The sequence below is a fragment of the Camelus bactrianus genome, chromosome 16 (assembly GCF_048773025.1).
Source record: "Camelus bactrianus isolate YW-2024 breed Bactrian camel chromosome 16, ASM4877302v1, whole genome shotgun sequence".
NCBI classification, from domain to species: Eukaryota; Metazoa; Chordata; class Mammalia; order Artiodactyla; family Camelidae; genus Camelus; species Camelus bactrianus.
Window position 1 is genome coordinate 2,118,467 of NC_133554.1, and position 26,497 is coordinate 2,144,963.

A 26,497-nucleotide genomic window follows, 5' to 3' on the forward strand; every position below is an offset into this window, starting at 1 on the left:
CAAAACAACATTTCATTGTGGGGGTAGGGTATAGCTCAAGTGGTAAAGTGCATGCTTAGCACGCACAAGGTCCTGGGTTCAATCCCTAGTACCTCCTCTAAAAATAAATAAACCTAATTACCTCCTGCTCCAAAAATAAAAAAATTTTAAAAAACAACAACATTTCATTGAAAAAATAACCAAGGGGTTTCAGTTTTAGGATAGATGATGAAATTAACCCTGAGGTCTATAATTTTATTATACTTCAAAAATCTGAAATCTCATTCAAGACATAAGATCCCATTATCTCCTCAAAATTCACAATGATGCCACAAAAAAATACTGGAGTAGGAAGCTTCAGGAGTAAGACAAGGATGCCTGCTTTTGCCACTTGTGTTCAATACAGTATTGGGAGCTCTTATCAGATATTGGGCAAGAAAAAGAAAAGGCATCCAAATTGAAAAGGAAGAAGTGAAGTATTTCTACTTGCAGATGACATGATTTCATGTGTAGAAAATTCTAACGAATTCACAAGAAAATGTTAGAGCTAATAAATGCATAGAGAAAAGTTACAGGATACAAAAACCAACATACAAAAATCAGCTATATTCCTATATACTAGCAATGAACTACCTAGAAACGAAATTAAGACAACACTTCCATGTGTAATTGCATCCAAAATAAAACATTTATTCTTAACTTACATAAACAGTAAGACATCCCATGTTCACATACTGACTTAATATTCTTAAGATAACAACACTGCACAAAGCTGTGTACAGATTCAATGTCATTACTAGGAAAATCCCAACAGCTTTTTTTTGATACAGAAAAACCCATCATAAAATTCATATGGAATCTCAAAGGACCCCCAAACAGCCAAAACAATCTTAGAAAAAAATACAAGTTTGGAGAACTCACACTTTGCAATTTCAGAACTCACTGCAGAGCTAGAATAATCAAGAGTGTGGTAGACACTGGAACAGAACTGAGAGCCTAGAGACAAACTCTCACGTAAGTGGTCAGGTGACAGGCCACAAGGGTGCCAAGACCATGCCACGGGGAAGGAGCCATCTCCTCGACAAACGGTGCTGGGGAAACCAGATTTCCACATGCAATAAAATGGACTAAAGACGTTAAGACCCAGAACTCTAAACCTCCTAGAAAAAAATACAGGGAGAAACCTTCCTGACCTTGGATTTGGTGGCAAATTCTTGGATACCACACCAAAGCCCAAGCAACAAAAGAAAAAAATAAACTAAACTTCATCTAAATTAAAAACTTAAGTACATCAAAGAACACTGTCATGAGAGTGAAAAGACAAACCACAGAATAAGAGAAAATATCTGCAAATCACGCATTTGACAAAGTTTTAGTATCCAAAATATATAAAGAACTCTTACAGCTCAACAATAAAAGGACAAACAACCCTCTGCCCAAAAAATGTGCAAAAGGCCTTCGACAGACATTTCTCCAAAAATGACTCACAGGTGGCCAACAAGCACATGAAAAGATGCTCAGCTCCCTGGACTCAAACCTAACCCCCCATCGCTCACTTGTACTCCAACAGTTCGCCGCTCACGAAGGTCAGCAGTGACCTCCTGATACTGAAAACAAAGAACACTTCTGGACACACGCTGGCCGATCTGTCAATTACTACTTCCTTCTGGAACTTCCATCCCAGGACGCCAGCTTCCCTGGATGCCCCAATCTAACAGTCTTCTGCAGGCCTGTACAATTTCCCGCAGGGGTTACCAGCATAGGTAACTTAAACAGTCCACATCCAGAGACCACTGAAGCTGGCCCACCAGGCCACAAGCCAGCGGCTGTCCCTGCCTCCTCCCCTCACAACCGGCCGACGCCCACCTGACAGCAGAGAAGCCGGAGGCCCGCCTTCTCGGATCTTACCCCGGAGCACCACCCTTGAGTGCGGATGCCTCGGAGCAGCTTCTGCCAGCTAACAGCTCCCAAATTTTTGCCTCCAACAAGACTCAAGAGCTTAAGCTGGTATTTTTAACTTAGGTAAGTATGTGATTTGGAGCAGAATCCTCATAAGAAATTATTTCTGTGACCAAAGTTTCCTGGTACTTTCATCAGAATAAAAAGTAAGACTAGAGTACATACTGCTTTCACTCTAACAATAAACACTGTTTTTACAACAGCCCAGCTATCTCATTAATGCATGGATGCATATCCATGCAATTTTACTTATGTTTAATAGATTTATTTTATTAAATGATTATTGTTTTGTTCAGTTTTATAGTAACAATTACCATGACATGTCAATCTAAAAGTTGTTTTTAATAGAGCACCTTATATACATAGATACTTTTATGTATTTTTGTTGTCAGGTAGAAGTATGATGGGTTGGTCAATAAAAGATTTTGAACAATAAAAACATATCAGGATACACTGAATAGATGAATAAGAATGAATATGTGACTATTTCACACTGAATATGTGAAAATGAATACACAAGTTCCAAAAAAAAAAAGGCATAAAAGAAAATCCTACGAAAGACACGTGTGTCCGTGGAGCACAGCGAGTGAAGAATGCTACCAGATCGCTAGGGTATTTAGAGTCTCTCAGGTTTAAGTGTTTTGCAGTTTTGTTTTTAAATGTCAGTAACTTCAGTATGACAAATTAGATTCATCATTTCAACTTAATATGAAAAATTTAAGATGACAACTTAAAAGTGCACAAGGCAGAACACAGCTTTTCAAAATTAGCTTGAGGAGAACGCCAGTAGCAAGTCCGAAGACCACTGTCTTCATCACTTTGCTTTCTCTCTCCTTCAGAGGCTTCTGTGTCTCAGAGTACCTTCAGACACTGCGGACCCTCCAGGTTCATCTTTAACCCACTGTTCTTTTCCATTTCCCACTCCCAGGGTCTTGCTCACCAGTCTGTATTTTACACCCAGACCCTCCCCCAAGCATGCTAGGCACACCTCCACTGGGATGTTTCTCAGACACCCCTAACTGCCGTCACACCAAACTCAGCTCCTGCTCTTGCTGCTCTGTCCTCGAGCTCCACCATGGCCGACAGAACCAACGGCCATCCAACAAGCCAGAAACTACGCCTCCTCTGTCCCGGTACCCGCCTCACCGCTGTCAACTGCCAGGGCCTGGCAGCCTCGCCTCCTAACTCACCCAAGTCGGTCTCCTCTTCATCCTCATTACATCAGCACACCCGAGTCCCACCTTCTCTCTCTTCCCTACAGGTCTCTCACGAGTTCTCTCTGCTCCCAGTCTCTCCACCTCAAATTCATCCTCTGCAGAGCAGCCAGAGGTAACGTATCAAACACAAGCATCCAGCATTAGATAGAGCCCAAGTCCCTGGACATAGCACCGAGAACCAGGGCTGCTGCTGGTCTGCACAGGATTTGTGTGAAACATCCAGGCCTGACACACCATCCAAGCCGGACCTCAGCCCTCAGGGGTCCCCTCAACGGGGTACCCTTGTTCAGGACACAACTTACAAAAGCTAACTTCCAAGGACCATGTGCTACCTCCAGCCACTCTGCCTGGGAGATTCATCAAAGCCAGAGGGTGAAGCGTTCCCAGTGCTGGAGCACAACCTTGGGAAGCCAGGGCACAAGACAACCAGGAAAGACTTGGGGTATGGAAGCTCTCTTTCCCCCACGAAATTAGACTACATCCCATTTCAGCTTGGCAATTCTTTTTAGAAGAACAAAATGACTCATGCATAAATAAGTAAATATATCATTTAATATTTAAAATTTCAAAAGTATTTAAATGAACTATGAAAATCTTGGTAAAAACAATACAATTTTATCTGGGAGCCCTGGTGGAGCTAAGCAAGAAACCTGCCTTTTAAACTGACAAAGTGTTTGCCTTTTGAGAACTAACACTGCAGCTGCTTTGTGAACAGCCGGGTGGTTTCTCAAACGGTGAACAGAACCACCACGTAATGCAGCAGTTCTGCTCCTGGGTGTATTTCCAAGGAAAAGGAATGCATACAGCCACACAGAAACACGTGCTTCAATGCTCACAGCAGCATTATTCCTAACAGTCAAAAAGTGAAACAACTCACATATCTATCAACTGATGAATGGACAAGTAAAATGTGGTAGTTCAAACAACAACAACAACAACAACAACAACAACAACAACAACACTAGATTTTTATACTGGAAAAAAAAAAAAAACTCTGTAAACTTTAAAACTTAAAATTTCCTTCATTTTACTGGCCTTCATAATCTCTTAATACCATCTTTAAATATCTTTAGAACAAATTTAAATTATCAAACAGAGTTTTTACTGTAATATACCTATACTTTATCATTTTAACTTTAAAGAAAAGATAACCCTCATTTAAGGGAAATACATCATAAAGTTCAAAGCTATTCAAAACAGTGGTCCACAGAGATCATCTAGAGTTACATCAATTGATTTTATTTTTTTCCCAGCTAAGGAAGGCTGCTCTCTGAAACAAAATTAATTTCACTTAAATTTTTAAATTTATAAATATGATTTGGTGTCTTTTATTGCTCAAGAGAAACCCAATTACCTGAATTTCAGTGAATCATCTATAAGATCTGAAACTGTCTCAGCTGTTCTGCATCATTTTATCTAAATATCCAAATACTCTAAATGTTAACTGGCCTAATTTTTCCAATGAAATCTAGGAAACATGATGGATGATATTCACACAGAAATGACGCTTACTTTTTACGAGTCCTGTGTTTATAAAATGATATACATTTGCTAACAAAAACATTCTAGGAATATATAACAGAATCAAACAGCAGGTCACCTCAAACCGCTCCACACAGAAACAACGCTATAATCAGGTGAGTAACATTCCCAGACATCACTTTACTCTTATATATGGACAGATGGACAGATAAGGCAAAAATAACACAACAGAAGAATACCATACAGTATTTTTTAAAATACAGGATATTTGGTTTATTTTTTTATACAATATGACAAAAAAATTAAAATAAATAAGCCTTAAAATGGAAGGAACTGCTATATTCCAGATAAATGTTCCTTTAGCACAAGAAATCATTTCCCAAGAAATTCTTGCAAAAGAATAAGGAAAATAACTATGAGAAGCACTAAGAATGGGCAGATTTTTTTTTAATTTCTTTTTATTGTCTATTGGTTTACAATGTTAATTTCTGGTGTACAGCACAATGTTTCAGTTATACATACATGTATTCCTTTTCATATTCTTTTTCATTATAGGCTATTACAAGGTATTGAATATAGTTCCCTGTGCTACACAGTTGGCCCTTATTGTTTACCTATTTTATATATAGAGGTTAGTAACTGCAATCCCAAACTCCCAATTTATCCCTCCTCCCCCGCCACTCCCCACCCTGTAACCATAAGTTTGTTTTCTATGTCTGTGAGTCCATTTGTTTCGTAAACAAGTTCATTTGTATCATTTTTTTAGATTCACATATAAGTGACATCATATGGTATTTTTCTCTCTCTTTCTGGCTTACTTCACTTAGTAGACGATCTCCAGGTCCATCCACATTGCTGCAAATGTCATTATTTTACTCTTGTTTATGGCTGAGTAGTATTCCATCATATAAATATATGACACCTTCTGCATCCATTCATCTGTCAGTGGACATTTAGGTTGCTTCCTTGTCTTGGCTACTGTAAACAGTGCTGCTATGAACACTGGGGTGCACGTGTCTTCTCAAATTACAGTTCCCTCCGGATACATGCCCAGGAGTAGGATCGCTAGATCACATGGTAAGTCTGTTTTTATTATTTTACAGATCTCCAAACTGTTTTCCATAATGGCTACATCAAACTTACATTCCAAGCAGGTGACATTTATTTAACCTAACTTTTCCATTTTAGAAGTCATCAAATCACTCCAGGCACACTTTTCAAATGCCTACCTTTAAACATTCTCCCAAAACTCATTGTACCTCTAACTTTGGGTAGTTACATTATTTTTATTTTGTCAAGATTTACCACTGACATTCTGTCAAGGAACTGTAATTCATCCAGGTGTCTCATATGGACTTCCTACTTAAATGGGATTATAGCTACTGTGGTCCTTCTACCATGGCTTCCATTCTTTGTCTGACTGGATTCCATCACCTAGAAATTCTTGCAGAAGTTTTAGATGCTCAGTGCTTTTATGTCTAAAAATGTCTGCCTGTTGCTTTTAAACATGTCTGATAAAACATCCTTGGATCTCAACTTCTTTTTCTTAGAACTTTGTAGCTTCTGTCAGATTCTTTTCCTCCTCTCGAGGGTTTGTTTTGTTTCCTGGATTCCTGACTCTTTTACTTACCCTTAAACTTTAGTAACTCAACCAGAATCTGTCTCAGTAGTGATCATCTGTGTAAATTCTTCCTGGAGAAAGGTTAAGTCCTATCAACCTACAGAGTTCTTCCTTCACTTTAAAGGGGAAAAAGGGTGTTTTTAAAAATTACATTACTTCCTTTCCTTTACTAGGTTCTCCACCTCAGAAACACGAGTTCTGATGACAAGTTGGATGATTTTAATTTGTCCTTCACGTCTGTCAACTTCTTTTGCTTCCATCTTTGACTTTTCTTCTGCATCCAGGCTGATTATCTCCAGACTTTCTTCCATGACAAAAGTCTGACTTTTAGCCACACCCGTTTCATTCCTTCTTCCTTCTCACTTTAGATGCTGAATTAAAACGGTGGGCTTGGGGGCACAAGAATGCCCACCTTTCATTTGCCTCATTCTATCTTGAAAGCATCATCACAAACTGTAAGTTCTTCCACAGCGCCCGGTGCCCGGGGGCATGTTCTTCGCTCCGTGGCTTCCTCCAGGTGGGGGCTTTGCTTCTGGGGCACTGCACTGCTTTCATCTTCCTCCCATGGAGGAGCATGTTTTCCCTGCGCACGGCAGCCCTCACCCCTGCTCAGGCACCCTGTGGGCAGCCTGGCCCAGCCCCCTCTCTGCAGTGGAAGAGTATGCGTGGGTTTCCGTGCTCAGCCTCATCCCCTGTGCCTGGTATGTGTTTGTCTGCACACGGAAGACTGGATTCACACTTTTCTACAGCCCAAGGAGACAGAGAAATGGGGCACAGGAGGGGAAAACTTGCTTGGGGCTGTGACAGCCTTTGCTACGGACCCTGGCCCACTGCACCAGCCAGACACTTGGGCTCAGCACCGTGGGAAGTGGCACAGTGGGGATTCCCGAGCAGAGCACCCACCCCGCCCCCACTTACATTTTCCCAAATTAGGGAGCATTCCTGAGAAACCCAGCACTGCACTGATCTCTTTCTTCAACACTGCTTCCCTGAGAGCAAAAGTGGGACCTAGGAGCCAGGCTGTGCACAACTCACCCCTCTCCGCCCTTGAACGCCGCCTCTCCAAGTTTACGGCCATGGCCGTGTCCTCTCCTTCTTTATGCACGGTGCAATTTCATCCCATTTTTAAAAAACTATTTTCGTATATTTGCTTCATAGTAGGGGAAGAATGATCTGAATTCTCTCTACAACCTTTACGAAGAAATGCACTTCATAATAATTTTAAGCATGACCAAGTAATTTTCAACCATTTATCATCTTAAAACCTACAATAAACATGTTTTAAAATAGGAAATCAGGTTTTTTATAAAACTGCTAACAAAAAAAAAAAAGGAAGTAAGTAAGGTGATCAAATAAAAGAAGTTACTATATTTCAAAATACTTTAAGAGTGAGGATGGAGTAAATAGCAGGAGAGATGGTAAGGACACTGTAGAAAAGGAGTGCCTTCCGTGGACAGGGCCAGCATCACTGGACCACATGCTCCCTCTGCGGACGATGCCATTTTTACCCTCAAGTTCGCAGATAGAAAACTAAGTCTGATGAGTCGAAGTCAGTGGCTGCGAAGGAGAAAGACCTGGGCCCAAACCCAGATATCAATTTAATGATGCTGAGACGGGACTTGGGCATCAAGTTCAAACTCTCCCCACGTGGTTCTAGCGTGCAGTCTAAATTCAGGACACCAGTTTATGCAATGTGACCGAGGCCACACAGCTGACCAGGATTCAAACCCAGTCTACCTGACTTCCCGCTACCCAGCATTAACTCTGAAGTCTGGAAACAAGTTTTGAGAGGTTTGTTAACTGTTAAGATACCTACCTCAAAAGGTCAACAAATAGGAAAAAGCTCAAGACACAAACCATAAGTGATCAGTCTCAGCTGGCTTAACAGAAGTGGCGTTTACACCCCCTTCCCTAGTCCGGCCCCAGAGGGACACGGAAGGACGCCATTACCTGTCGGAGCCGGGGTGAAACTCGGACAGCAGGGACGGCCGTCTGCGGAGCTGCTGCTGCTGCTGCAGGAGCTGAGACGCCGGGCTGACCTCCAGGTGAGGAGACCGGTAGTCGGGGACCGCAAACTCCTGGTGTCGGACAATGGTAAGTTCATTATTAACCAAGACGCGCAAGCACCATGAAATCAAACCACGTACCAGCACACAAAGGCAGTTATGAGCCACCGAGCAAGGAAAGAAACAGAAAGGACAACTTCATCTCTCACTGATCTAATTCTTTCCCCAAACCCAAAACAATCAACTTAACTGTGTATCACTCAGAAAAACTCAAAGTGAAATTTCCTGTTCAACCTACATTTGATTTATTCTTCTAATAACTGCATGATAGCTCTCTATGTATATTATTCAAGTAGTTAAGTCCTCAAACTCATATGTGTTCAACATGAATCCTAAAAAGCGTTTCCACCTTAAATTCAAAACGGGAAAGCGAGAAGGGTCTCAGAAGCCATCTAGGTGAATCCATTCAGATTTACAAAAGAAGAAACAGAGGTCTAGAGAATCAACCTGCAAGTTAAGAGTAACCATTTCTACATCATTCTAGGTGGATGTTTTTATGTTTGTTTTCCTCCTTTTGTTAACTTTTTGTTGAAACGGCAAAAGGTTCTTTTCAAAATAAATTATTAACAATCACAAATAGATAAACAAAGAAATACCAAATAACCCAGGAATTCCAATCCTAGGTATATACACAAGGAAATTAAAAGCCTATGTCCACACATAAAAATTTGCACACAAATTTCTGAAGCAGTATTATTTGTAACAGCCAAAAAGAATCCAAATGTCCACCGACTCATATGTAAGCTACACAGTGTGATATCATCTATACAACGGAACACTATTCGACCACAGAAAAAAACGAAGCACTGAAGTACTAACGCATGCAACGCTACAACGAACCTAGAAAACATGTTAAGTTAAAAATAAAAAGGAGAGACTAACAAGCCATATGTTGTATGAAACGGCTACAAGACGCACATCAAGAGAGACTGTGGCTCAGTGGCTGCCAGGGGAGGGAGGGAAAAGGGGACTGGGATTCACCACCATCAGACATGGGGTTTCCTTTTGGGTGAGGAAAGGCTCTGGAATTATCTAATGGTAATGGCTGCTCAACATAGGGAATACACTAAAAACCATTATATCAGACACTTCAAATTGTGAATTTTATGTTATATGCATTATATATCAACAAAAAAAGTTCAGAAAATCATAAACAGATAAAGTGGAGCTGACCAGACTGAAAGAAGGGGTAAGATACGAGGTCCTGAACCCTTCATTAGAGGAACTAACAGTAAAAGATAATTCATACATAGTCTAAGTAAAAATACCAGATACAAAACTGAAAACATAAACGAGAAAAACTAAACGCTGAAGAAAAGACAAAACCATTTTTTAAAAAGGACACAAACTCAAAAAATAAAGAATTTACATCCAAAGAAGTAGATAAAAGGTTAAGCGAAAGTTAAAAAGGAGACAAAAATATTAATTATATCCTCAAAAAGAACCAAATAGCAATCAAAGAAATCAAAAGGCTGATCCATGAAACAGAACAACAGTAGAACACAGGTGACAGAACTGAGGAGTGAGTTTAGTTTCCTGAACAACAACAAACGCACCCAAACTGACGCACGAAAAAGAATCTGAATCTCAGACCACAGTAGAGAACAAAGACAGAAATTAAAGGAGACAAGTCAGCAATGGCAGCTGCAGGAAAAGGCTCCAATATCCAATGTCCACAGCTGAGAGGCAGTATTCTAAGAAATAATACTACAGCATTTCTCAGGAATTAGAAAAGACATAGTCCTCAGTTTAAAAAGGGCCTAAAAGAAAAGTTGAACAGATTTTAAAAAGCCACAGTGAACACACCAAAATTTTAGAAAATCAAGGGTAAAGGGAAAACGTTACTGCTAGTCCTAAGAAATAAACAATTGGTTTCCTACAAAGTAACAAGGATCATAACAAAAGCAGGCTTCTCTTAAGCAATACTGGAATACATACTCCGACTTCAGAGGAAAACAAATTTGAACCTACCAATTCAATAGCCAAATCATCACTGAAGTTTCAGGACTGCATACTTTTCAATTTCAAGAACTCAGAAAACTTACCAACGACAGCCTCTCTCTAAAAGAATTTCTGAAGGACGCACCCAGCAGACAAAGGAAGAGTAATGAGGCAATGAAAGAACTAGCAGGGCACCTCTGCTTCACTGACGAGCGAGAACCACTGTCCAGAAAGACAGCACACAGTTGAAAACTAGACGAGTAGGAACTACCTCAGGCACCGGACAACAGGCTGCACAGGACCGGACCTCTGAGAAAAGTGACACAAAGGGGGAGTCCATGCCACCCCAGGCTTTCTGCATGGAGGTGATTTCCAAACTGCACCCTTGGGAAGAAAGTCCAAGCAGAGCCCCAGAATCTTGCTCACTGAAGAAGCAAACATTCTAGTCTGGGAGAGCCACACAGAGAATTCCTGGAGACTTCCAGCAAGGAGGGAGACACACAGAGAAAGATTTCCTGAAATATGAATCTGTGTTCCCTTAAGTGTTTGGCTGAGTTCCAGTCTGTAAGTGCACAGTGACAGCACAGCTCGGTCTTTAAAGGCTGGGCTGAGAAAAATCCTGATGAAAGAACTATTAGAAGAAGCAATAAACCAAACAATTCCCTTAGCTCACATGGCTGCCAGAACTTACATCTCCTCCAGCCAGAGATAAGAAATCTCACAGAACACAAGACATTCAATAGATACCCCAAAAGAGACAAGTTCAGAAGCAGAGGATAAACTAAATGTAGAAAAAAGACTATTTTAAACCTGCCCTAAGAGAGTTTAAAAAGAAACCTCAAAAGTAACTTCACTGCCTACCAGAAAGAATATAACTTTCCTTAAAGGAATACAACAAAAGCCAGCAATGTTCATATTCCAATCAAAAATGAAAAATCCAATGTCTGCAGTGATACTTTCACAGGATGAAATTAACAGCGGGTTGGAAGCGACAGCAGAAAAGATCACTGAACATGAAGACATGGCAAAATGAAGCAAGTGGTTACAAAACAGGAGGGAAAAAAAGGAGAGTCCAGACCTGTAAGCTAACATATGAGTCACTGGCATCTCCGAAGGAAACCTGGAGAAGGGGAGGCAGAAAAATACATCTGAAAAAATAATGGATGAAAACTGCCCAGATTTTATGCAAATTACACACACACAGAGGCAGAAAGCTCAGTGAGTGCTAAAGACAGTAACATACTTTAAGAAATCATGACAAAGGGACATCATCATCAAACTGAAAGAGAAAAATCTTAAGTCACTAGAGAAAAAAGATATATAAAAATAAACAAAGATAAGAATGACCAAAGAGTTCTACTGAGAAACCATTCAACCCAGAACACAACAAATGACATCTCTTAAAATGCTGAAAGAAAAGCGCTGCCAACCTAGAATTCCATACCCAGTGAAAAGTAATCTTCAAAAGTAAAGTTGAAGCAAACTTTTCCACTTAAAGAAAAGCCAGGAGAGTCCACTGCCAAAGACCTGCCCTAAAAGGAAGTACGTGCTTCAGCAAGAAAATGGTATCAAAAGGAAACCTGAATGTACACAAAACAGTGAAAGGTGTCAGAAATCACATACATGTGGGCAATTATAGAAGAGAATACAGAGCAGAAATCAGTAAAACAGAAAAAAAAAAAATTAGTGAAAATGGAGGAAACTAAACCTAGTTCTTCAAAGGAAAGAATCTACTAAATCAATAAACCTCCCGTTAGACCAATGAAGGAAAAAAGGGGACAAAAAAACCCAATTGTCAACACAATGATACCACAACAGACCTAACAGACACTGAATCAAAAGGGAACATAGTATGACAGCCGTAAGTTGACATGATTACTGACATAATTAATAAATTTAGTGTTCAAACAATAAATTTACCCAAACTGACTCAAGAAAAGGAAAAGAATGTGAATTATAAGCACTAAAGAAATTGAGTTCATAGGTTAAATTCTTCCCACAAAGAAAATTCTACGCCCAAGTGGCTTAGATTCTATCAAACATCCAAGGAAGAAAAAACACTGATCCGACAACGACTCCGTTAGGAGATACAGGGGGAGGAGCACCTCCCAAGCCAGCAACGTTCTTAGTGGTGAAAGACTGCTTTCCTCTTAGGGTCAGAAACAAGACAAGGACATCCACTCCCACCCCTTCTAGCCGACACTGCACCGGGGATTCCAGCAGTGCAGTAAGGAGAAAAGACAGCTGGTTTGGAAAGGAAGACGCGAAGCTGTCTTTATTCCCAGGTTATAGGATCATCTACTTAGAAAAGCCTGTGGAATCCATAAAAGAGCAACTGTAAGTAACAAGTTTGCAGGATACAAGATCAATACAGATAGTAACAATGAACAACTGAAAATTGACACACAAAAGCAGTACCAATTACAACAGCATCAAAAATATTAAATATTTAGGAATAAATGTGACCTGTACACCGAAAACTACCAAACATTACTGAGAAAAATTAATGAGACCTACACAAATAGATATACCACACTCACGGACCAGAAGATTCAAAGTTAAGACATCAATTCTCTTCCAAATTAATCTCTAGATTCAGTACAATCCCAATCAAAATGCCAGGAAGCTTTTTTATAGACACTGACAAGTTGATTCTAAAATGTACATAGAAATGCTAAGGATCTAAACTATCCAAAATAACAATTCAGTAAAGAATTACACTGTTAATTTCAGTTTACTGTGAAGCTATAATAATCAAGACAGTGTGCAGTGCTTTATTAAAAGATTAAATTTTTATTTACACAGAAAAATCACATAGCTGTGAGATAAAGCAGACAAAATATATCAGTCTAGAGAGAACAGAAATACTCATACGTAAATGATAGGTTGATCCTGAATTAAAGTGCCAAAGCAATTCAGTGGGGAAAGGATCACCTTTTCAGCAAATGGCTTCAAGAATAATTGAATACTGATATGCAAAACAGTGACCTCGAACCTTACACACCATAAACAAAATTTAATTCAAAGCAGATCATAAGAGGGGAGGGTATAGCTCAGTTGTAGAGTGCATGCTTAGCATGTACAAGGTCCTGGGTTCATTCCTCAGTACCACCATTAATATAAATAAGTAAAAAACCTAATTATCTCTGCCCACCCAAAAAAACCCACAAAAAATAAATAAGAACTGTTTTTAAATTGATTACAGACTCAAATGTAAAAAGCATAAAATCTAAAAATCTCTAAGAAGAAAACATAGAAAATCTCAATGACCTTGAATATGACAAAAACTTCTTAAATATGACACAAAAAGCAGGAAATATTAAAGACAAAAATAAAATGGACTTAATAAAACTTAAAACGTATGCTCTCCCAAGGATACTATAACAAAAGGCAAAGCTTCTTTATCCAATCTAGAAACAACAAACACATAGATACATATTTCCTAAATAAGTTTTGTTTGTAATAACCAAAAACTGGAATAAACAACTACGTAAGCAAATTGTTGAATACCCATAACCAGCAACAAAAAGAAATTAACTACTGAGATGCGCCAGAACATGAATAAATCTCAAAAATATTATGGGAGTAAAAGAAGCACTTATAGATAAAAAGTTCATCTGAAACTCAAGACAAACATAATGTGTCACGACAGAAAGCAGGTCGTGGTTTCCCGGGCGCTGAGGCTTGCGGGACATGGGGGAGGAGGCCTGCCCTGGATGGGGCACAGGAGAACTTCCTGAGGTAACAAATGTTTTCTTCCTTCATTTTGGTGATGTTTTATGGGTACAGAAATCTGTCAAAATGTACACATGAAATAAAATTTTTACTATATATAAACTAAGCCCCAAAGTTGATTATTTAAAAAGCAGCAACAAGAACAATAATCTAGGGAACCAGTCATCAGATGAACAGCATCACTGGAGGGCACACAGCCGAAATTCAACATCCAGTCGTGGTAAGAATCCACAAGCGAGCACAGAAAGCAACTTCTTCAACCAGAAAAGGGCATCAACCAAACAAGTACATCTAATACTATAATATTAATAGTGAAAGAAGCAAGGTAAGGGTGTCCACTTTCACGCTGTGTCATGACCACACCTGAGCGGCGTTAGCAGCACCCAGCAGCACTCAGCTATGTGTGCTGGGAAACTTGCTTTCCTGTTCTCTGAAATGACCATCTCACCTCTTCCCTTCTCTTTTCCCCCAGACCTCTTACATCCCTGCCCCTGGCTTGCTCTATGCCGACAATTCCACCTATTTTATTTTCCACAAGGTGAGTCAATCATACAAACTCACCTTCCTACCAGTAAGTCTCTCACAAAGGTGAGGCTCTTTAATACAGCACAGTAATACCATCAGCTACATGAAGTAAACACACACACATATGAAGTCTTACAGGGCCTGGCTCTCACTCAGGAACTTATGTTCAACTTGGAGCATAAACATGGGTCTTAACTTAGAAACTCTAGGCAACTGATACTTTTCTATCAACAACTCCTACAATCAGAAGCTGAGATATGGTCACTCTCTGAAATCTGGCAGAAAGCCACAGTAAGAAGACAAAGGTAATTCACCCCTAAACTTTCGTTCCCCATCTTTGAGAATGGTTCTTGCCATTAAAACATATATGTAACAACTGTATTTGGATTCTGACCGATAAATGTATTCAAGAGGAAAACTAAAGAAAAACACAAAATACACATGAAATCTGCATCACATCTGCTCCTTACCTGCTGATGCCGGGTGCTGGGGAAGGTGTACTGAACAGAGTGGGGAGGATAACGACTTTGTTCTGTGCTGAATGCTCCTTGGTTGGGAGGATAACCTGAACTTGACATTATCAGTAAAGAAGTCCTCACCAGGCTATGAGATCAAGTCCAACAAGCAATCATGCTTCTGGGAAATCACCTGAACAGGATGGGAAAAAACAGAATTGGTAAGAACTAAAGCACCAGGTGGGCTTCTCATAACTTCTAATTATAGTTACATAAACAAAACTACTACTGGCAGTAAAAGCTTTCTCTCACGTATTTATTAAATATAATAGAAGTTACTGGGGGCTTGAAAAATATCAATGAATCTTTTTCTCTACAATTGAAAAAGGCTCTTTATCACAATACCAGCAGTCACACAGAGCAACGTAAACCTTAGCAAGAGGCCTCGCACACGGCAACCATTCAGTAAATGTCTTCCTTTCGATAAATGTCTGAAAAGCCAACATTAAATATTACAAAAACAAAATTCTATGGCTATAAATTCTGGGGCTGTGAAAAGGTCAACTGTTAAAAGGATTCATGAGTATTTATAAAGTAAGCATTTGTGCAGAGGAAATACTGTCTTTATTAAATAACTCTGCCCCCAAATGACAGCCTTAGGAGGCATGAGGGATGGAGAACTTTCAAGGACGAACAAAGTGAGCCCATCACTTCAAGGAACACAAATGCCAATCTTTTTTTTTCTTTTTTGAAAATTAGGATTTTGGAAAACTTTGCATCTGCCACCATGAGCCTGATTGGCTTCCCTACCTTTCAAGACTTTTGTGGCAATATTGGTGGTGATGTTAACAAGTATGAGTTTTTGATATCACAAAATGAAACTGGAAGATCTGCATAAGTCAGTGAATCAGTATTTTCCAAATGACCAATACTGATTTACAAAATTATGCACGAGAGAAATATTTAAAGTCCAGGACATTTTACCACAATTAAATAAATAAGGTGCAAGATAAACCAATAAATGTTTAATGTGACAGGAATATGAAAGGTGTATTGACATGGTTTCATAGTTCACACAGCAACTAACCTTTAAAAAATTACCACTTGTCTAGTTTGGGTGTGATATCAAAGAACATCCACAATTACGTAAACACTACTATAAACCCCCTCCCTTTTCCAAACGCATATCTGTGAGGGGTTACATTTTTTTCCCATAAACTTCAGTCAAAACAACATACTGCAAGGCTGAATGCAGAAGCAGAAATGAGAATCAAGCTCTCTTCTTTTAAAGCCAAATACTGAAGAGGTCTGCAAAAATGTAAAATAATGCCACTCTTTTCATCAAACTTTGTTTTATTTTGGAAAATACTCAATATAAAAACGTTATTTATGTTAACATGTGGGTTCGTATTATTTTAAATGAATAAATACCTTTTAAAGTTCCCCATTTTAACATCTAATATGGTAAACATCAAAATATATAGCCCACATAAGCAAAAGCTCTCTGGAGCCATAAATAATTTTAAGAGTGTAAAAGGAGTCTTGAGACCAAAAAGTTTGAGGACCACAGGCTGAGAGAACTGGGCCATCTTCAGGCTGCCAAGCAGCGCCAGTGTCCTAAGAGGCCGGTCACACACACACAGATCCCCGCACTCCCGCTACACACTACGCCTAGGTAGGGTGTGGCTTTGACATGAGGTTCGTTATCAGGTGAACTAAACTGACTGGGCCAGCTGGTACCAATCAGACCTCCTCCCAGAATCTGAATCGAGCCCCTCAGCAACTGCAAAGCGGCCAGAGCAGGAGCCAAGGTGAGTCAAAGTGTGGGCCAGAGAAGCCACCGGGAGGAGGGTGCCCCAAAGCACAAATGGTAAGACTGACACCTTTGACTTAGAAATTTTTTTTTACTTTTTCTGTAAGACAGACACCTTACAATGGCAAACCACAAACCGCGCAACAGTAAAATTTTAATTTTTTTATATATTTATGTATACCATACATGTACAGATTAATCAGGAAAAAACGATCAAAACAAAAATGTAAGACATGACAGGAACATGGGATTAACAGAGGAAATAAAGTTAATGAAGCCAGTCAGCTTCATCAACGATGCCAGAAAAGTAAGACAAACTAGCAAAATATTAAAAAATAATGCCTGCTGTCGGTGAGGGTTTGGAGAGAAAGGTACTCTTTCACACACGACCGGTGTGTGTGTAAAACAGGTACAGACTGCCTTCTCAAGAGGAACGGTAACTCACACAGCGTCAGCCTTGGAAACGCGCACGGCCCCCCACCCCAGCAAGGCCGCTCCTGGGAGCCCATCTGACTACTCACTACGGAGACAGCCCAAGACTCAATGCCTGAGGATGTTTCTCACGGAGCTGTCCTAAATATCCAATACATGAGCTTAGAAAATTGTTTTTCAAAAAGTTTAGCTAAAGGAAAATTTAATTAGAGCAAAAAAAGTTCTTATAAATGAGAACATTTTGTTCTGTAACAGTATGATTTGTGTATACCATTACTACTCAGTTTTTCAAATGTGTCTATCATGTCTTCACAAGATCTCAAGACCAAAAGCAGAAATGTCATATACATATTCAACAAATATTTATTACGCAGTATACCACTGTGTAAACACTGTCTTAAACACAGGCACAGAACAGTGACCAAGATACTGCACCTATTCTGAGGTGACAAAGACAATAAATAATCACAAAACAATATGATAAAGTGCTGTAAGTAAAAGAGGATGAGAGGAGCAGGGAAAGGAAGGCATGCCTGGTGGAGTGATCCCAGCACGCCAGTCTCAGCTAGGATGACCGTACGCCCCGATTTCCTGAAACAGACCCAATTCATGGCTGTTGTTCCAGCGCAGCTATTAATTATGCTCCATTTCCTTCTCAAAACTATCCCAGTTCAGGTAATAAATTATATTCTAAGATGACTTTAGAGCCAAAGCCTTGAGAAGACAAGAGCACTCCATGGGGAGAACTACAGAAGCCCAAAGGCAGAGTGAGGAGGGTGCGGGAGGGTGCGGGAGGGTGCGGGAGGGAGGCAGGAGTGGCCAGGGTTTGCTGGTGTGTGTGTAACCTCTTTGCTACAAATATTTTCCTCCAGAAGTCATAACTTGGTTCATCTTTCTGAAGACCTTCCCTACCTCAAATTTTAAAGTCCTCTACCTTCTCCTCTTACACTTCTTAAAGTTTTTAACCCATTTAGTACCTTAAAGTTTTTCTAAAATAATGGCAAGGTAGGGGGTCTAGCTGTGTTTTATTTACTAACTATAGTTAATTATTTAAACAAACCCCTTATTAAATATGTCTGCCTTTCCATGCTGATCTGAAATGTGAATCATTCTTAATGCAGCCCAGCAATTTTAGTATATACCCTACAGAAACTCACACTCTCATACAGAAGGATATTTATTGCAGCAATGAAACTGGTAAATTTGAAGACAGCCTAAACTCCATAACGTGGTACCTTCGTATGATAAAATACTATACGGCAGTTACAATGAATAAACTAGAGCTGTGTTTTAAAATATAAACCTCAGAAAGTAAAGCTTAGTGAAAACAATTTACAGAATGATACATATGTTCAAAGCACAGAAAACAATACTATGTATTACTTATATTTACACAGCTTTAGTTTTGTTTCCATCATTTTAAAGGATTTGGGAAGAGATCAAAATTCAGTATGCCAACTTGATCCAATTTCCCCATTTTAATCAAATTCTTTACCTGGCTAGATTTAGAAAATAAAATGTTCTACAGAACTGTCATTCAATCTAACCTTACAACAAAACATAGAGAAAACTGCTTTTCAAACGTCCTGCGGTACCAGGTAACATTCACATGTGTTAAATAACCCTGCCATGCTTACTACTCATTGCCCTTTTCCTCCCGTAGGAGACCACGGCCGTGATCACCAGCTAGGACCAGCTGTCTCCCACACGTCTCCTGCCTGTTCCCCGGGTCCCAAGGTAAGGAAGTCAGAAAATCCAAGTACTGGGAGGTTTAAAGATTACCCAACTAACACTGGGCTGTGCAGCCTTCTTGGCGAGTAGGAGCCATCCGAGGAGCCAAGGTGTGCTGTGAGGCCACACATGGCCAGCCGGCGCGCTCCCCTCCTGTACACCTGCGCTTGCTGGGGAACGGGCAAAGCCAGCTCGTGGGGGGTCTTGTCGGTAGGGCTGTTTGTTTTATTTTGTTTTGGGGAAGAATATTACATGTATGATTTAATAGTTTCTAAAAGGACCACAGAATACAGAGAGAAACATCTCCTTCTCACCCTTGTCCCCAGCATCCACCCAGCTGTCCTCCCAGAAGATGACCAAAGTCACCAGCTTCTGGAGTATCCTTCGGAAAGTCCTTGCTCTCTCTCTCACCCTCACACACACTTTGCCCCCACATAAATGGCAGCATAGTAGATACACACTGTCCTATATCTTGCCTTTATTACTTGACATTCATTCTCATGAGTCTGTAAAGAACGTCTTCATTCTTCCTAGTGAATCAGAGTATTTCGCTGTATGAATGTTCACAAATATTTCCTAAGTTTTCCAAGTAATTCTGATCTAAACCCCTAAGAAATGCTTATGTGATCTGTCTGAGCTCTCCTCCCAACTCAGACATCCTGAGTAAATAAAGCTATAAATGGAATGGAGAGGCAAAAGGAAAGATCTTAGCTCAAGGTCATCCAAATTTTTTTCCAACAGTGGCCTACACGATGAGAAATCTCTGCAGTACGGTGCTGTCTGTGGGATGTTTTAATTCTCAGCAACGGTGAGTCCTGAGTGCGACACGTGCATTCAGTGTCACTCAGATATGAATCAAATGATTCGTCCATGGTTCCCTTTTGTCAGTAACCAATCCTTCACGATGTCCTAGTTCTCTGATGTGATTTTAGTGATGTTTAACTTGAATATCTTAAAAATAAAATAAAGTTAGTTACTATCAGCCCAGTACAGGTGGCCATAAAACATATATAATCATATTTTAGGATGAAAATAATATGCTAAAACTAGGTATCACTGTTGAGCACATTTTATCTGAATTTTACAGATAAACCCAGAACTAGCCTCCAACATTTTGCAGATAATAAAATACAGTAAAATGAAATCAGTCTATTTAAATTCCTTTTTGAACCTTCCCATATTAACACTATAAAGACACACACACCAATTTACTCAACAGGAAACTTATCTTGCAAAACAAAATTTGAAATGGAATCCTAAAAAAAAAAAAAAAAATCCCTTCTCACCAGGAACTCCTGGCTTCTGGCCTACAATCTTTGCATAACCAAAATGTACTTGGATAGGTTTTCAAGGTGGCCTAAGTGATCTTGGAAAAAAAGCTAAAAATATACTTCACTGTGGAAGGACTGCAGATGCCTCTTTTTAGATGAGCAAGAGTGACTCCACCAAGGGTCACAACAGAGGTGAAGCCCACATTTTTCCAAGGAAGAAAAAGGCCCCTAGAAAATACACAATTCAGTTTTCTTTTAAATAATCAAACAATAAAAACTTTTGATACAAAAGTATGGAACAAGGGAGTGGCCTCTATGACAGTGCAGATGCCAAACTTAGACACTAAACTGAGGCAAATCAGGTCTCCATCTCACAAAGCAGCTCAGCTCCAGTCCAACTCCAAAACTGCATCAGGAAGGGAGAGGCGCAGGGCCACCCCTGGGGTATCCCGAACACCCAGGGATCTCCAGACCGGCGATGACGCAGGGAAAGCCCATCAGAGCCCATCGCAGTGCCCAGCCTCTAGGGGAGGAGACAGGCTGAAAATCATCCAAGTGAATTCTGTAGTTTGTACGAGATCAGAGTGGTGCTAAACTGGCATCAGATTTCTCCTGTAAAATAAACTAAAGCATTCCTCCCTTTGGTGGGAGAGCTACTCTGAGGGAACGCCATTAACAAGGTGTTTTATACTCGGCCTCTGGACATAAGGACTTCTCACTTAGAAGCTGGGGAACTAAAGAAAGAGACATTTTAGTTCAAACTATCCTACTCCCAATAAAGTGATACTAAAAGAAATAGATTAATCAAATAATTATGCCCTTATTAATATAAGAATAGACATTCAATAAATAATTCCTGAATGAAGACAATGCCGCTTTGTCCCCACCTAAGGTGAGGAAGGAGAAGTTCCCCAGGAGCAGCGGTGGGCAGCGACTGGGGACTCCGTGGTGCAGCTGCACCGTACTGAGCAACAGTCACTGCCTAAACCGTGAAAATGAAGACATTTCAAAGCCAAAATGGACAACTCTTTGCCAAGTCTCTCCTCCATTAACACAAAGAAAGAACAGTGTATTGAGATCAAAAATTTTTTAAGTTTAGATGCCTGGCCGAAATTAACAGACACACCACCACCTGAGGACAGCACAGAAAGTTACCATTTTTATGCCTTTGTTGTGCACTGAGGGCTGGCCTGCGTGAGCTCACCTAGAACATGGTTCCATCATCATCCATCAAGTCTTCAGACAGGCTAAGGAACTTCCCCAATGTAATTTTTTAGCTCAGAGACAACCATCTTAAAGATCACGTTCCGCTGCCTCCCCACTGACCCACTAGTAGAGATAGCGAGACGGCAGGAAGCAAAATAAAACAAGGCTGATGAACAGACTATTTCTAAGGTATATACCAAGATACAGTGGACAGACAGCAATGGACTTAAAATGCCCTGAATTCTACACAACAAATAAATAAACAAAAAGTAAATAGAACCATTAGACCCCCATGAGGCAAGGACCCTTTCTTTCCTGCACTCACGGCCCCCAGCACCTCACAGTCAGCTCTCGGCAGCACCCCGGGCACCAGCAGGTCCTCTTCCCCCTTCCACACCCACCGCCCCCTGAGCCGCCTGGCTCCTCCATCCACCCCCGTCCTCATCTCCTGCTGCAGGAAGCTCCTGACTGGACCTCCCACCGCAATATTTTCTCCACTCAAAATGCCAAACGTTCTTTTTAAACCATAAATCGGAACACGTCACTCTCCTGCTCAGGACTCCCGGGGTTGCACGCACCTCGTGGCATCAACCTTCCCTGGGGCCCACGGCGCACCTGCTCTGCCTGCTTCCTCCCCGACGACCAGGAGGCCCCCAGCATGGGCTTCCTTCCACGCCCTGACCCCGTGCCAAGCCCGCCCTGGCCTCCAGCCCTTGTCCTTCTTTACTCTCTGCCTGGAACCTCTTCCTGGCTCACCCACGGGGCTGAGGACTCCTCCAACTTAGGGCTCGGTTCAAATGTCATCTTCCCAACACCCTGTGAGGCAGGCTCCCACCAGGTACCCTCTTCACTCCTTCACAGATTAAGCAGAATGTGAAAGGCATTCATTTGGCTTGACTACACTGTCTCCCCCCACAAGAATATGAACACCCTGTTAGATTCGCTGCTATATTTGTTGGCAAAAGAAATAAGAAATGCACAGCACTTCCTTGAAGAAATATTTGAAAATCTACTGAAAAAAAAAAACACAAAAGTCTGTGTTTGAACAAAAAAATAGGAAGTACATAAAAGTGTCAATTTTCCTAAAAGTAACCTTTGAATTCAAAATTCCCAATCAGTATTCAAGTGATCAATCAATATGGGAATCAATATCTCCACAAAAATCACAGCAAGATTTCTTCTTGAACTTCACAGAATGACTCTAAAGTTTACCGCAAAGAACACATACACCAGAATTGTCAAAGCCTGGGGGGGGGGGGGCGGGGGACAGAGTAATGAACAAGTGACTAACCCTACAGGAATATTAAAATTATAAAAAAAAAAATAATTTAAAGGACCTGATAATATATAACAAGAGATCAAGAGGACATAATAGATTAGAAACAGTTCCAAACATACTTAGTAAATGATAAAAATTGCAAATCTAATCACTGGGGCAAAGGCTGGATTATTCACTAAACAGTGTTGACATAACTATTTGGGGGTAAAAACACTCACCTATACCCTCCCAAAGTGTATGTCTATCTCATTTCCTATGCTAGAAATGAATTCCAGGTGGACCAAAAAAATTAGAAATTTTTTTAATATTTATTTTTTTTTTAAATTTGGGGGTAAACAAAGTTTATTCTAGGAAAAGCAACTTATTGAGAGAGAAAACCATTTTAAAATTTACATATATGTACTGTTCATTGTTTCTAAGAACAGTTTAGAGTGTTAGGTTTTTAAACTTACATAGCTATCAAAGGAATAAAGCCAACCACAAAATGAGAATCAACAGAATGCAGTAAGCCGGTCACAAAGGACAGTCAGGTGTGCTCACAGATACTCAAGAAATCAATCACCTAAGTTGTAAATAAGTATTTCATTTATGTCCTTTTTTTTAGATTCCACATGTAAGCGATACCATATGGCATTTTTCTTTCTCTTTCTGGCTTACTAAAAATTAGAAATTTTTTTAAAAGGAAAGAAAAGCAAAGAAAAAAAGAAACCGTGAAAGTGTTGAATTAAAACCTAGGCACTTCTTTGTTCTAAAAACACAGAAAGGTACACAGTCAAGTCTTCCTCTTACTCGTGTGCCTCTGTCACTCAGTTTCCTCCCTACAACATCACCAGTTTCTTGGGCTTTGTTTTAGAAATATTCTATGATACATATAAAAGCAAATATGTGTATGTTATTTTTCCTTTTTAAAACAAGCAGTATATACTATAATATTCCTCACTTTGCTTTTTCAGTTTGATGGCTGGGGGGATATTTTAAATCTTAGAGTAAGGAAGGTCTAAGTAGAGCACGAAGCCCAGACTAATAATGGAGACCACTAACATCTACTGACTTTTTACTACCACGTGCCGGCCTTTCTGCTAAGGTTTTTTACATTATCTCCATTTCCATTGTACAAATAATGAAATCAAGGCTTAGAGAGGTTAAAGAAGGCGCCCAAGGTCACCAGCCAGCACAGGTTCCGGGCTGGATCTGCCTGACTAGATGATGCTGTGAAAGAGCAGGGGCGTTACCAGGACGTGAGCCGCGTGAACCGCGTGAGTGCCTTCAGGTCCACCCGAGGAAGACCAATAATCCCATCAAAAATAACCAGAGAACAAAAGCCAGTGATTTCTAAAAGAAATACAATGCCCCTCAATAAAAAATGTTCACCGTCAACAGTGGTTGATAAAAGACTATTAGAATCTCTTTTTTTTCCTACTTCTTAAATTGTCAAATGTGGTCATTTGTCCTATCCAGTGCTAGCCAGGGCCTGCGGCACATCCATCCAAATCCACACTTCATGTAACGGCAGCTCCACGTAAGAAATCTAAACTACAGAGCTGCTTGCACATATATACAAAATAAATACACACACACACACACACACACACACACACACACACATCACTACAGCTTTGTTTTTCTGACAAAACACTAGTGGCCATAAACTGATTAAACAAACTATGGTATTTTCTTTCATGAAAGAGTATTATGTAGCTGTTAATAACAGAAATAGCTCTAAATACACCAATGTGGAACAGCAGTAAACAAAAGAATAATACATTATGGTCCCGTAATACAAAAAGTTACACACACACAGAAAACATCTGAGAGGATACACAACACACACTTAGCAAATTACACGCAGGAAGTGTTACTTTCAATTTCTGTGTGTACTTCCACATTGCACTTCTGTAAAATAATGCATTCCTTATAATAAATAAAAGACAAGTAAAGATTTTAAAATAACATATCCCCCTTCACTCATTACACCAGTTCTGTGTAAATACAGAGTATGGTCTCCTCCTGCCCCGCCTTCTGCTGGGTCCATCCCCTCCTCCCTCCCCTCCCCCGCCCCCCCCCCCATTCTTACACACACACACAGAGTTAATGGACTACAAACTCCCTCCTTCTGGCGTATTTACCATGTGTATTTTAGGCTGTAACTCCTAGAAAGCATAAGTTTTGGTTTCATTCCAAATACATAAAAGTTACTGTTACTCAAAACTGTATTAAAAGAACTTAATCAAAAGTAATACAGTTAAATGTCTTTGAACAGGAGTTCAAAGACATGATGATTACTACTTAAAACAAACATTTCAAAATTATACAAATCTATATACTATTGCCAAGGGAAATGAACTGCCTGAAACAGATTACTCTGACTCTGAACTGTATATGACAACAAAAATGTCAAGAAAAAAGTCTGTCAGTTAAGCAAAAGCATGCAGGGGAGAGGCAATCTGTAAACATAAAGGTCACCCTCAGAATAAATGAGTCAAATTTTCCCAGAAAAAAAATGTAACCTCAATTTATTCTGGTGTAATATCAATTTATTTCTGTGTAACAATTAAAAAAAAACAACAAAAACAGAGAAACAGCCCAAGTTTTATTCCTCACGTAGAAACTGCGAGGGGGGTGGGGGGGGGTCATCAAATAATTTGGTCATTTTTAACTTTTCCTTTGCTCTTGACTAATCTACTTAGAGACTTAATTTTTGATATAATAAACAAGGACCCACTGTACAGCACAGGGAACTGTATTTAATATCTTGTAACAGCCTATAATGAAAAAGAATAGGAAAAGGAATATTTGTATGTATAACTGAATCACTATGCTGTACACCACAAACTAACACATTGTAAATCGACTATACTTCAGTTTAGAAAGAAAATAATTTCAAAGTATAAAAAGTAATTTTTGATATAAAACTAATCAAGTACTATCCTTTCAAAAAATTCTACAATAATCCTATAAACAAACTGCTCCTAATCCACATTTTCTCCTAGCAATAAAACAATTCCAATTTCCCTGCATATAGAAATTAATATATTTTCGTTCTAATATTACCTGAAAATACAAATAATCTGAGAGGAATTGATTTCACATTTACTTTCTTCATTCCAAAAATCCCAGTAAACTGAGAGAAACTTTTTTTAAAAGAAATGCTTTGAAAATTTACTGATTACAGACATTTTCACTGACACCAGTGAATTTCTACCTGTTTTTTAATTTCCTCAAACTACTCATCATCAAGTTCCCACCTGTGAACCCATCACCTTCCAAAACAACCACAGCACGTATCTCTGGCAGCTAGGCTTTTTATGCGTTCAACCAGCTTCTGCTACCCGCTTCCTGAATGCAAAGTGTTATTCTGGGAGTGGGGGCAAGGGAAGGATGAAAAACAACTGAGATACAGACATGCCCACAATGGGCTTACGGTCTGGTGGGGACTAAATGGACATGTACATAAATAACCAGGACGTTCTGAGGCATAAGTGAAGCACTGAGAATTTCCAGAACAAAAAAATACGTCTTCAGAGAAGAGGGAGGAGGAAGAAAACTTTGTGGGTGAAGTGACATGTGACCAAAAACCCTTAGAAAAAAGAAAGAAACAAAAAGGCAGTATCTACTACACTTAAAGGTGTGGTAGAGTTTGGAAGAGTAGAGCAAAGAAATAGCATTCCAGAAAAGAGCACAAAATGAGAAAAACAAAAAATGAAAAAAAAACAAAAAGCCTTCTTAATGCAACACAAAATAGGCATATTATTTAACAGTCCAAATGAAATAAATATGCCACGCTT

At 39.7% G+C, this 26,497-nt stretch overlaps 1 protein-coding gene across 21 annotated transcripts in view; it reads right to left on the minus strand.

The window, feature by feature from the left end:
* The window catches only part of NCOR1 (nuclear receptor corepressor 1), a 163,792-nt gene that overhangs the window by 103,312 nt on the left and 33,983 nt on the right, over nt 1-26,497 (minus strand). For all 21 annotated transcript variants that reach the window (XM_074342073.1, XM_074342074.1, XM_074342079.1 and 18 more), the window contains 2 exons: nt 14,996-15,173; nt 8,209-8,336 (listed from right to left, as the gene is read on the minus strand). In XM_074342073.1, coding sequence (XP_074198174.1) covers nt 8,209-8,336; nt 14,996-15,103 — 236 coding nt within the window. In that variant the 5' untranslated portion in view covers nt 15,104-15,173. The remainder of the gene's footprint in view (nt 1-8,208; nt 8,337-14,995; nt 15,174-26,497) is intronic.